General features: G+C 43.3%; 1 protein-coding gene across 1 annotated transcript in view; it reads right to left on the bottom strand.

Moving 5' to 3' along the window:
• The window catches only part of mroh1 (maestro heat-like repeat family member 1), a 79,335-nt gene that overhangs the window by 38,996 nt on the left and 26,642 nt on the right, over nt 1–13,697 (bottom strand). The window contains exons 14-20 of the mRNA XM_083645721.1: nt 8,532–8,639; nt 4,896–5,040; nt 4,524–4,564; nt 1,727–1,868; nt 1,313–1,365; nt 1,071–1,178; nt 168–287 (exon numbers count right to left, since the gene is read on the bottom strand). Of these exons, the coding sequence (XP_083501847.1) occupies nt 168–287; nt 1,071–1,178; nt 1,313–1,365; nt 1,727–1,868; nt 4,524–4,564; nt 4,896–5,040; nt 8,532–8,639 (717 nt within the window). The remainder of the gene's footprint in view (nt 1–167; nt 288–1,070; nt 1,179–1,312; nt 1,366–1,726; nt 1,869–4,523; nt 4,565–4,895; nt 5,041–8,531; nt 8,640–13,697) is intronic.

The following is a 13,697-nucleotide window of genomic DNA, read 5'->3' on the forward strand; positions in this document are numbered from 1 at the left end:
TGCGATGACGCTACGTAAAGCCCTTTGAGACATGCTTGTGATAAGGGGCTATACACATAACTGAACTGAACTCAGACCAGTCAGTCAGAGGTGTGTTAACTGGATATTTGAATATCTGAACACCAAACAGAATGATATGATGTCATCAATGTGTCTTTCAACAGTACCTCTCTCTCAATGGTGTCACTGTGTCGAGCTGTGAGGAGGACTTCCTGCAGTTGTTTCTTCACCACCTCCTTGTTGTAACACTGTTGGAGAGTTACTCCTACACACCGATAGAGGAAACTCTGTCGGTTTGAGGGGGAAAAGAAAGAGAGGATTTAAGTTGCCATGTAGGGACTTCACTGCCTAATGCCTTTCCACATCTACTGTATGTACTACATTGTGTGCATTCTGGATTGTAGCAGCCCTCAAGGCTTTCACCACAGTGATGCATCTGATTTGCCTTGAACAAAATTGGGCCTGCATTTTCTCTGAACACCAATACCAGCATAATTATATGAATTATTTAATTGGCCTTTGCTACACATGACCTGCAGTGGGAAGATACATATTTCTGCTAGCTAACATTCACCTTTCCCCAGCTTATAGTACCTTAGATGACCAGGAATCTTGTGTAGGTTTGCATATCCTATCAGCAGAATGCCATGTATATTTGCTGACTGTTAATTCTGGTTATGTAAGACACACCAGGACCCATGTGCACACCAGGCACACCAGGACCCAGGATGTATTAAAATTATGACAACTTCAGACTTAAATCCAGATTTCAGTCAGGCTTGCTCTGGAAGGCAAGCTTACATGTATGTTTACCTGCTGAATATGATTTAGCATGTGTCGAAACTGCAAACAATTCAAGAAACAAGTAGCGTGAAGTCCATTCATGTAATTTAACTTGCAACATCAGTCACTGGTGCTATAGCTTGCAATCAGCTCACTCAAATTGGCCACTAGACTGTAGCACAATATGGGTGCTAGCAGTATGAACGTTGGGTAGCAGCAGGTAATCTAGTCGACTCACATACTTAGGTGTGATATGTGGGGAAAATAAGATGCTTGAAAGTCCTTACCTTCTCCTCCAAAGCGTTGTTATAGGTGGAGAGGTATCGCGTTGCCTCAGCTGCCAACTGACACACCCACTTGTCATCATCAATGGTAACCAGGGTTTTTGACAGGAGCTGGAGCCAATTACATCACAGGTACGACGACAGGTCAGCCAATTAAATCACAGGTAGATCGATACAATAACCAATTAAAACAGTTTCTATACAGCATAACATTACTCTCCGTAACAAATTAAAATGAATCAGACCTTCAGCAGCTTGTCGTCCCAGTGCTTCTTATCCAGACTCTCGGCTGTTGACTCTGGAAACAACAGCACACAGTCAGACTACTATGGAAGACAAAAAATAGATTCATATAGAATGGGGCTAAGCAGGAAAACATAGCGGGGTAAGTCTACCATCCAAATCAATGCTTGACTGTCATGATGTTAGCCATGTCCAATTGTATAAATTAGTCTGTCTCCTCTGACCACAGACAGTAAAACAGAGAGCACAACGAATAATAAACAGAGGCTGGCAGTTATGCAACCAAGTTAACCCCCCAAGTCATCTCTGGATCATTATACCCTCCATTAGTGATGGCAGTTAGAGTGAATAAAGATATGCATCTGGTTGATCTATGACACACAGAAAATACTTTTAATTTAAATATATATTCATACCCTCTAGTAGTGTCAGCAGTGGTGGTATCTCTTTCTCCCAGAGTATGTCTGTATTGCTGTGAATGCTGTGACTGAGGACGCTGAGCAGAGAGAGAGACGGGGCACCATGACCTCTGCTTTGGAATGGGAATGCTGCGTTCACCTGGGACAGACAATGCAAAGCCACATGTACAGGTAGGTAGGCAGACAGACACAAACACACATGTACAGGTAGGTAGGCAGGCAGACACAAACACACATGTACAGGTAGGTAGGCAGACAGACACAAACACACATGTACAGGTAGGTAGGTAGACAGAAAATTCAAAGCCACATGTACAGGTAGGTAGGCAGACAGACACAAACACACATGTACAGGTAGGTAGGCAGACAGACACACACACACATGTACAGGTAGGTAGGCAGACAGACACAAACACACATGTACAGGTAGGTAGGCAGACAGACACAAACACACATGTACAGGTAGGTAGGCAGACAGACACAAACACACATGTACAGGTAGGTAGGTAGACAGACACAAACACACATGTACAGGTAGGTAGGCAGACAGACACAAACACACATGTACAGGTAGGTAGGTAGACAGACACAAACACACATGTACAGGTAGGTAGGCAGACAGACACAAACACACATGTACAGGTAGGTAGGCAGACAGACACAAACACACATGTACAGGTAGGTAGGTAGACAGACACAAACACACATGTACAGGTAGGTAGGTAGACAGACACAAACACACATGTACAGGTAGGTAGGCAGACAGACAGACACAAACACACATGTACAGGTAGGTAGGCAGACAGACACAAACACACATGTACAGGTAGGTAGGCAGACAGACACAAACACACATGTACAGGTAGGTAGACAGACAGACACAAACACACATGTACAGGTAGGTAGGCAGACAGACACAAACACACATGTACAGGTAGGTAGGCAGACAGACACAAACACACATGTACAGGTAGGTAGGCAGACAGACACAAACACACATGTACAGGTAGGTAGACAGACAGACACAAACACACATGTACAGGTAGGTAGGCAGACAGACACAAACACACATGTACAGGTAGGTAGGCAGACAGACACAAACACACATGTACAGGTAGGTAGGCAGACAGACACAAACACACATGTACAGGTAGGTAGGCAGACAGACACAAACACACATGTACAGGTAGGTAGGTAGACAGAAAATTCAAAGCCACATGTACAGGTAGGTAGGCAGACAGACACAAACACACATGTACAGGTAGGTAGGTAGACAGACACAAACACACATGTACAGGTAGGTAGGTAGGTAGGTAGGCAGACAGACAGACACAAACACACATGTACAGGTAGGTAGGTAGGTAGGTAGGTAGGCAGACAGACAGACACAAACACACATGTACAGGTAGGTAGGTAGGTAGGTAGGCAGACAGACAGACACAAACACACATGTAGGTAGGTAGGTAGACAGAAAATTCAAAGCCACATGTATAGGTAGGTAGGCAGACAGACAGACACAAACAAACATGTACAGGTAGGTAGGTAGGTAGGCAGACAGACACAAACACACATGTACAGGTAGGTAGGTAGGTAGGCAGACAGACACAAACACACATGTACAGGTAGGTAGGTAGGTAGGCAGACAGACACAAACACACATGTACAGGTAGGTAGGTAGGTAGGCAGACAGACACAAACACACATGTACAGGTAGGTAGGTAGGTAGGTAGACAGACAGACACAAACACACATGTACAGGTAGGTAGGTAGGTAGGTAGGCAGACAGACAGACACAAACACACATGTACAGGTAGGTAGGTAGACAGACAATGCAAAGCCACATGTACAGGTAGGTAGGTAGACACACAATGCAAAGCCACATGTACAGGTAGGTAGACAGACAGACACAAACAAACATGTACAGGTAGGTAGGTAGGCAGACAGACAGACACAAACACACATGTACAGGTAGGTAGGTAGACAGACAATGCAAAGCCACATGTACAGGTAGGTAGGCAGACAGACACAAACACACATGTACAGGTAGGTAGGTAGGTAGGCAGACAGACACAAACACACATGTACAGGTAGGTAGGTAGGTAGGCAGACAGACACAAACACACATGTACAGGTAGGTAGGTAGGTAGGCAGACAGACACAAACACACATGTACAGGTAGGTAGGTAGGTAGGTAGGCAGACAGACACAAACACACATGTACAGGTAGGTAGGTAGGTAGGTAGGTAGGCAGACAGACAGACACAAACACACATGTACAGGTAGGTAGGTAGACAGACAATGCAAAGCCACATGTACAGGTAGGTAGGTAGACACACAATGCAAAGCCACATGTACAGGTAGGTAGACAGACAGACACAAACAAACATGTACAGGTAGGTAGGTAGGCAGACAGACAGACACAAACACACATGTACAGGTAGGTAGGTAGACAGACAATGCAAAGCCACATGTACAGGTAGGTAGGTAGACAGACACAAACACACAGGTTTACAAGTGATCTAGATTACTGATGGCTCTTGCACATATGATAACAGTTACCATTAGGCAAAAAGCCAGCCAAACCAGGTACAGTATTATTAGTTAGCGTTTGCCTGGTTGTTGTCTAGCTGGTTGATAGCTAACAGCAAAAGAAACATGATTGTCCTAACATTATTGAAGAAAAGCAATTGGCATTTTTAGTGTTTATATCTTCAAGTCTCATTCTGGGCCCAGAGTCATAGTTGAAGAAGAAACGGCTGTCGTGCATTGACGTTATACAATTGGCTGTACTTGCCAGCAGTCTGATCATCAGAGTTTGAGGAGACGGCAGATTGACTGGAGGAGAGGAGAGAGAGAACACATTCACCAAACCATTTAATCCCCTTAATGCACACCTCCCATTCAGGAGTGGAATTAACAGGTCAAATCCAGAACTTTCTTTGTGGTTTATATGGTGATGGTGTGTGTGTGTGTGTGTGTGTGTGTGTGTGTGTGTGTGTGTGTGTGTGCGTGCGTGCGTGCGTGCGTGCGTGCGTGCGTGCGTGCGTGCGTGTGCATGTGTGTTGTGGTGTACATTTAAATGTGTGTGTGTAAGAGTATTGATGTCTGTGTATATACTGATATACTGCAGCATGTATGAATGGATGGATGATGGTCATGTTCCTACCTTGCTGTGTGAAGTCTATGGTGAAGCTGGCCTCCTGGTTCTGTTTCTTCTTGGTGCCCAGCTCTATCAGGCTCTTACAGAGAGGAGTGGTGGCGTTGCTGAACTGTGGAGGGGTCAGGTAGTACAGCAGCGTGGGCCACAGCACCTACAGGCAGCAAAATACATCAAACTCAAGCTTCAGGTGGATGAAGAGAGACTGCTGCAAGGAGATGAAAATCCTCCTATTCAGATGGACATGACATTCCTCAGATGACATTCACAACTAGATGAATCTCCTCTATGGATTATACAGTAATGTTTTTACTGGCAAATTGGCTCACTAGCTAACAACTGAACCATTAGCAAACATAACCTAAATCATTTTACACAGAGATAGAAGCACTCCTTATACTGTACCCAATGTACTTTAGAGAGACAGTGCTGACATGAATAAGCATGGGGAATAGAAAGCCAAAGTCCACTATTTTTCTATTGCATATACAGTAGCACATCCATGACCAAATTGGTACGTTTTTTGGAATAAGTGATTTGAAATGTTAGTTTAGTCTTTATTTTCCGCTAAATAAAACTAACACATGGGACTTGTATTTTCAGCATATTATTTCCCTCCAGAAGTTAAACTTTACTTAAACATTTTGATAAAACACCAGTTGAGGGAAGGGGGGGGGGGGGGGAATTACATTTCCAAACGCTTTAGATATGTGACTATTTTGGCCTGGAAAATATAATTTTCATATTCCATAGCTAGCAGATTTTCTATGACTAGGCATCTCGAGTGCTATGTGTGCTCGATTCCTAGGCTCGCTCCGCGTGCAAGATGCCTAAGCTCGCCCGCCCTGCAGCTCGCAAAGCTGGCCGTGCAGCTCACCCACTGCACGTCGCATACTCAGCTTGGCCGCTACGCGGCCTCACCTGCTCTATGACATCACTGATGACATCATCACTGATGATGCGTCACTGATGATGACATCGTCACTGATGACATCACATCATTAGGTAATTAGGGCAATCACCGAATTAAAAAATCCAGCTCCGTCATGTCACCTGCACAGGTGTTCTTTACACCCCCTGAAAGTTTTGGCCCGATTGCACATAAAACGGCATAGCACAAAAATGTAAACAGACAGACAAACATTGCCCTTGCTACCATTTATATATAAGATTGTAGCAACGTACTTAAAGCAGGACTAAACCCCCCAGATTTCTGGCAGAACGACATGCTGCTTGATTTGAAAAAACCTATGGGAAAAACCAAGAAATGAACGTCTCCTCTCACTATATACTCTTTGGCTGTGCTCAGACAGAATTTTTTACCGGAAATCGACGCCATGACAGTTTGCCCACCGCCTAAAAAAAAGTTATATGAGAGCTACAAAATCTTTATGAATATCAACTAGCCAACGCTGGTGGCCTGTATGGAAACAGCGTTGCTCAAAATGGTTGAAAGTTATATCAATTTGGTCATTCAGTGGCAAACTACTTTATTGCCATGTATCGTTAAAACAGCCTGGTGACGCGAGCCTGGTTATCGCCGGCCCGCAGCACAGCACAATAGTCAGGACAAACCCCCCGCTCTGAACATGCTCTAATGTAGAGATTTCTGCATTGAGGTAAACACGTTATTAACTTGTCAAACTTGTCCTCTAGAACGCTATGAACTCAGTTTTTAATTTTCGTTTGGGATTTGTTCGTGATTCTTGTCCAAAGGTGCAGTGCACCTCTGCTTTTTCCTCTCGAGCGCAGAGCAGAGCTGCAGCGGGGCTGCAGAGTAGTACAAACACAACATTTCACCCCCTCCCTCCTCCTCAGCGGCTCACCCTACAGGCGAAACAGCCTCCTGCCTGGGGCGCCAGTTCGGCTAGGGCGCTGTAGCCCTCACAAAACAACAACAAACACAAACAAAAATCGCTGGTGTGCGCCCAGGCGCCCCCCCTTTTCTGCACAATCAGTGTCTGAAATTGGGCGCAGGATTGCGGGAATCCCGCATCTGTTTGCGTGAACCGCTGCATACGACTGGACAAGCCGCTTGTCACAGACAGGGGCAGAGCGTCAGTGCAGCTGCAGCAGCTGAGTAGCCTATAAGTCGGAGGCGAGTGTCACTTCACCTGCCTTCTCCTCCCCATCAAAAGTGAACTAGGAAAATACATTTTAGGCTGTAGGCTGCTTTAGTTTAGTTTCCCTCTGTTTTTTGTTTTGTTTCCGTTTGACATCTGCTAGACTAACATTTAATCCTGGTCGCTTTCAGTAGTCTGGAGCCATTTTGAAACATTTCTGCTGATTCATATAAGGCAAACTCATTGACAAAGCACCCCGGACAATTTTTATTGTGAAGAACCTACAGATACAGCTGTGACTATTGACAGAGAGGGAGAGAGAGAGAGAGAAGGGGGGGAGACGTGAGTGAAACAGCAGAGCAGATTGTGGGAGAAACCAAGGTGCAAGCAACAAGCTGCTGCTGCTATCCAGAGACAGTTTATGGGCCACAGGTGCATAAGTGAAAAAGGGGCACAGAAGAGTCCTCCTCTCTCTCTTATCTCTGCACAATCAAAGTGGTTGAGTGGTTCTCAATGTGGGGTCCGGTGACCACCAGTGAACTAAATTAGGGCTCCTTAGTATGAAAAAGGTTGGGAATGATTTACAGCAACACAATGCCATTTCCTTATTTTTATGATTATAGTGGCGTTTATTGATAGTATTGTGTTACATCACCACATGGCCATCTTGGTAGGAAAATAACAGCCGATGATTGTAATCAATTAACAGGTGATAAACAGGTCAAGTGACACAAACAGCCAATGAGCTGTGTGTATTGTAGGGCTGTGAATCTTCACTGGCCTCACGATTCGATTCGATTACGATTCAGAGGGCTACGATTCGATTCGATTACGATTATCGATTACGATTATACGTGATGCATCTTAAATCGATGCATCACTTTTTTCCGCAATACATGATTTATTTTTTCTCACTTTCTTTTTTCTCACTGTGTGGCTACTTTTAAAATAAAAGTGCATTTGGAATTGCATTGTATTATGATCCATAATTAAAATAAACAACTGCATGTACCGGTACTTCCATTATATTTTATTTGATTATAAAAAAAAAAATAATAATAATAATAATAATCGATTTTTGACATTTGTGAATCGATGCAGAATCGTGCACGTCCGCATCGCGATGCATCTTATAATCGATTATTTTTGACACCCCTAGTGTATTGTAGTGCCATATTGGTAGGAATATGCTTGTGACATCATGGGAATAGGCTTGGAGTTGTGAGGAGCCGGGAAAGGGTACAGGGGGAGTAGGGGAGTTACTATCTTGAAATCCCATAGTCTTTGGTTCATCGTGACGTCAGGTTGTACCACATTTTGTGCATTTTTGAGGGCAAAAAAAAGCAGGTTTGAACCCATTGAGGGTACTTATGTGGCCGAAAATGATACAAATGGTACAATGGTAACAGTTTGGTCTCAAATGTGGAAATTTTGACCAGAATTCTTCACACACCACCCCCAAAGTCATATATATTGGTTAAAAGCTGAAAAAAAGTGTTTTGGGGTTTAGTCCTGCTTTAAAGTAAGTGAATTATCAACAGATCAGATGGAGACTGACAGATGGAGAGCTACAGATACCTACATCAGCTAGTCTTCCAACAGTGGTGGTCAGGAGGTGCAGGGTGTTGTCACACATACTCCTCAACGCCTCGTTAGTCACCTCCTCTGGATCTGTGGGTTTCTGGCCACGCTGGAGACATGTACATACAAACACAAGGGCATGCACAAATACTTTACATTCAATACGGTCGGCTGACTTAATCCTAAAAAAAATAAAACTAATCTTAAAATATATATATACTGTATAATATATATATATATATTAGGGCTGTCAATCGATTAAAATATTTAATCGCGATTAATCACATGATTGTCCATAGTTCATCACGATTACCGGTAATCGCAAATTAATCGCACAATTTTTTATCTGTTCTAAATCTACAGTACCTTAAACCGATATTTTTCAAGTTTTTAATACTCTTATCAACATGGGAGTAGACGAATATGCTTGCTTTATGCGGATATGCTTATTATTATTGGAACAATGACAAATACTGTCCAGAATATTCTTCAGAATAACCTCAAGGGTGTGCATGCTGAACCATACTGTATACTGAAGTAGAAGCATATAGGCTACTGTAGTAGGCTGCATAATTAGCCTACTGGTTCATCTGAACAAAACAAACTAAGAGCACAGCTTAGAATGGCATTTATAAATGTATTTTGTAATATAGCAGCAGTGTAGTAGGCTAGTGAAGACTATCTGCAAATGAAGACTAAATCTCAAAGACTGGATGCTGTTGAGATTAAGAGTCTGTTAAGAGTCTTAATTGTGCCGAACAACATTGGAGAGCTTTGTGTTTATGCAAAGAATATGGGTAGCAGAGGAGGTTATTAATGTAGTGCTAGGGAGGATGGTCCTCCCTTATTTTTTAGAAGAGATGGGGGATTTTATATAAAAAAAAATTAATAAAATATCAATGTGTGTGTTTTTCTTTTAACTCATTGAGTGCCAGCCACTTTTGGAGAACGGACGCTCCCAGTGCCAGAGTTTCAGAGCGTTTTCAGTGATTTCTCAAGGCCCACAGAATATTGTGTGATATTACTATGTAAACACCAAACACGCAAAAAGAACAAGGAGACTCTATTGTATCATCAGCAAAAAAAAGTTTATTGATACCATTTTCCGTTCTTTAGTTATCAGCCGGAAAAGATAGGTCAAAAACAGCAAATACAGGCATTTCTATCTAGAAGCTGAGATATTCAGCCTTTTGTGAAATGCAGCATTTCAAGCACATTCACTGACTCTAGCTAATATTTTCTGATGTAGTGACGTGGTGTAGTTGTATGCTGCCCTGGGTGCCCCACCCCCCTCTCCCCCCCTCAGCTACAAACTCCTCCCCACACTAGTAACACACAGCCTCACGCACCCAGCGTCTATTTTCAGAGTGCTTTTTGTGCGCCACCTCCCAGGCAGCGCGACAAGGAGCATTTCCTTGTCGCGCTGCCGGACTGCAGGGAAAGGGTTGGCACTTCGGCGTCGGGTGCTGCCTTTCTGGCGGCTAATCGTGTGAAGAAACTATGCAGACAGACAGAGGCAGAGGAGCTCAGTTGTGTGCGCGGATTGACTGCTGTTGCCAGGCACCGTCAGTTGCAGCCAGAGCAATCTACATGGCTCTGGGCTGCAGCATGAGCGCTTTCTCTTTGATCAGGGGGCTTTTTCAGGCTATATTTCGGACATTTCTCTAATCTGGAGAGCACTGTCGCCACCTAAGGGTTCTGTAAATAGGTTATAGACCTCCAATAGCTACAATATTTGTACAGGAGATGCAGAAGGCTTTGATCGACGTCCCACCGTCAAAAAACGCATTGGACGTCGATCGACGTCCTTGGCACTCTACGTCACTATTTAATTGGACGTCGAAAGACGTCCATGGCACTCAATGAGTTAATAAAATGCATGGTATTCACAATATTCTTAAAATGGTTGAACAGTGACACCTGTAGGGCACTGATGGAGCAGCATGCAGACAGAGTCTGTGCCAATGCAGTGGGTCTGTCTGTCGTGCCCTCAGGGGTACACTACAATAACATTACCCCTTTGGGCTGTTCATTTCCTTGGTAATTTATGTCATGCTAATCTATGATTGGTTGAAAAACACATGCAATTCACAGGGAACAGTGAAGCCTCAGCTGCCCTCACCAATCACTACCAATCAATTAATTTATTCAACCAAATTGGTTGTTGATTGGATAAATTGCTAAGATTGACATTGTATTGTCCAATGATGAATGAGTCTCAAAATCTTGTTGAATCCAGCTCCATTGCCTACTAGGAAGTGAATGCTGACATCAAGATTCCACTTTGCTGTGATGACATGACAGTAATAGATAGATTTACACGAGAGTAGCAGCATATTATATTTTCCCCTTCTTCTTTTTATTTATTTTTTTATCAAGCAGTAAGTTAGCTCACAAGCCAGACAGTCGTTGCATTGTATTACGCAAGCCAACACGAGTTTAGAGCCGGCGGCCGCGGTACGGAGTGGAGACTGAAATCTCCGCAAACACTGGGATATATGCAACGTCTTGGCTGCATGCGGTTACACTACAGACGGCATGGATGTGCAAGCAAGTCAGTTAACACGTTCACTGCCAATGACGTATTAATCCGTCAAAAAAAATCCAACGGTTGACTGCCAATGACGTATTAACACATTCACTGCCAGCCGTTTTTCAATACTGTAGTTAGCTTCTGCCAGAGGGTTTTTTTGAGGATTCTGGCTCATCTTTCAAGAGCCGAGGATTCGTTTCTGTTAGGATTTTGTGAACACACAATATCTCAAAAGAACTAATAGAATGTGTGCTTTCTCTGTCTAAAAGAGTTAGTTTGTAGAGTTAGTAGTTATGTAAGCATTAGCAGTTGAATACAGCATGGTTTCAGCCTCTGGAAATTTATTCTGAGATAAACGGCTTTTTGTGAAATTCGATAGAACAGTCACTTTAACCATTCATTTTTGGCATCAGTAAGACGTCAGACATCTAAACAATAGTTTTGAACAGTAATTTCCTCCATAACAGCAGGAAACACCCCTCTCCTTCAAACTCCTCCCTCCGTGTGTGTTCTTCTTGGCTGCAGCGGGCGTGTCACAAGCTCGTTGCTGCTGCTGCTGTAACCTCGCGTCACCAGGCTCACTGCTTTGCTGCTGCTGTGCCTGTCTGCTGGCGGCACAGCAGCTTCATCAAAGCTCTCAGAACCCCGTGGCGGGGTTCTGAGAGCTTTGATGAAGCTTTTGCGATTCTGGTCTTATTTATGCTGCGTGTTTCAAAGTGTGTTCCACCCGTAATCTATTATGCAAATTTGCAAAACCCCACCGCCAGCTCCCAAGCGCGAAAGCGTTTTCGCCAATCCATTTTCATGAGAATGGCTTTCTCACACTGCTTTTTGCTTGCCTTCCTCTAGAATGGAGAGCACTGTCGCCACTTAGTGGGTCGGTGGAATGGGTTGTACACGTTCGGTAGCTCCAATATTTTTATAGGAGACGTGGGGGGCATTGATCCACGTAGCACCGTCAAAAAAAAAAAAATTTTTTTTTTGACGTCTCAACTCGTCATTGGCAGTGAACCGTTGGATTCTTTTTGACGAGTCAACTCGCCATTGGCAGTGAACGTATTAATACGTCAAAAAAATGATTATTTTTTTTTTGACCGTGGGATGTGCATCTAACCCTTTTACATCTCTTATATAAATATTGGAGCCACCGAACGTGTACAACCCATTCCACCGACCCACTAAGTGGCGACAGTGCTCTCCTGACTAGAGGAAGGCAAGCAAAAAGCAGTGTGAGGAAGCCATTCTCATGAAAATGGATTGGCGAAAACGCTTTCGTTTTCGTGCTGATTGCTGGCGGTGCGGGATTGCAAATTTGCATAATAGATTACGGGTGGAACACACTTTGAAACACGCAGCATAAATATGACCAGAATCGCAAAAGCTTCATCAAAGCTCTCAACCGAAACTCCAAGAAACGAGCGAGCCCATCCAGACTTGGCCAGCGGCCGCCAGCAGACAGGCACAGCAGCAGCAAAGCAGTGAGCCTGGTGACGCGAGGTTACAGCAGCAACAGAAACGAGCTTGTGACACGCCCGCTGCAGCCAAGAAGAACACACACGGAGGGAGGAGTTTGAAGGAGAGGGGTGTTTCCTGCTGTTATGGAGGAAATGACTGTTCAAAACTATTGTTTAGATGTCTGACGTCTTACTGATGCCAAAAATGAATGGTTAAAGTGACTGTTCTATCGAATTTCACAAAAAGCCGTTTATCTCAGAATAAATTTTCAGACGCTGAAACCATGCTGTATTCAACTGCTAATGCTTACATAACTACTACCTCTACAAACTAACTCTTTTAGACAGAGAAAGCACACATTCTATTAGTTCTTTTGAGATATTGTGTGTTCACAAAATCCTAACAGAAACGAATCCTCGGCTCTTGAAAGATGAGCCAGAATCCTCAAAAAAAAACCTTGGCAGAAGCTAACTACAGTATTGAAAAACGGCTGGCAGTGAATGTGTTAAGTTGAAGTTATCCAGTCCTTCTAGTAAATTCAGCGTGCAAATGGTCCACCAAGCAGCGCTATTTTTTTTCGTATTAATATGTTTCATGCTGCATAGCCTGTCATTTTGCAAATAAAAACGGCGACCTTAAACTCCCATATTTTTAAACTGAATTTGGCCAGTACATCTACGGCTGACAGCGAGCACATTTTTTAAGCTAGATTGATTATCTTTATACTTCTTTATATGATATGAAAGTAGAAGAAATAAGGAATCGATTGGAACCAAGCATGTCAACCTAGCATGTTGGGAAGGGGGGGTAAATAACGCGTCAAAGATTGAGTATGTTGGTATTACGGTAAGTTCATGACAGTAGCTGCTCACTCCCCCTGTCTTTACGACAGCTACTGTCACCAGTACAGTACAGTAGTGGAGTGGTTTTGATTTATTTATTCATCAAACCTTTTACTGACAAACTAACTGTTCCTCCTCCTCTGCGTCTATTCATAAAAAGGAATATTCAGCATAAATACATCATACTATCCATCACACAAGCCACAGATATGATACCTCACATAATGTAATTCATTGTATAATTTCCAAACAAAAATTGAAGAAAGGAGCTGTTAGGAATTTAAATGACAAAATTTAATTGGAAGTAATTGTACCTGTGTACTACAAAGAGTTTAAC

This window comes from Poromitra crassiceps (genome assembly GCF_964638095.1).
Source record: "Poromitra crassiceps genome assembly, chromosome: 1".
Taxonomy (NCBI): domain Eukaryota; kingdom Metazoa; phylum Chordata; class Actinopteri; order Beryciformes; family Melamphaidae; genus Poromitra; species Poromitra crassiceps.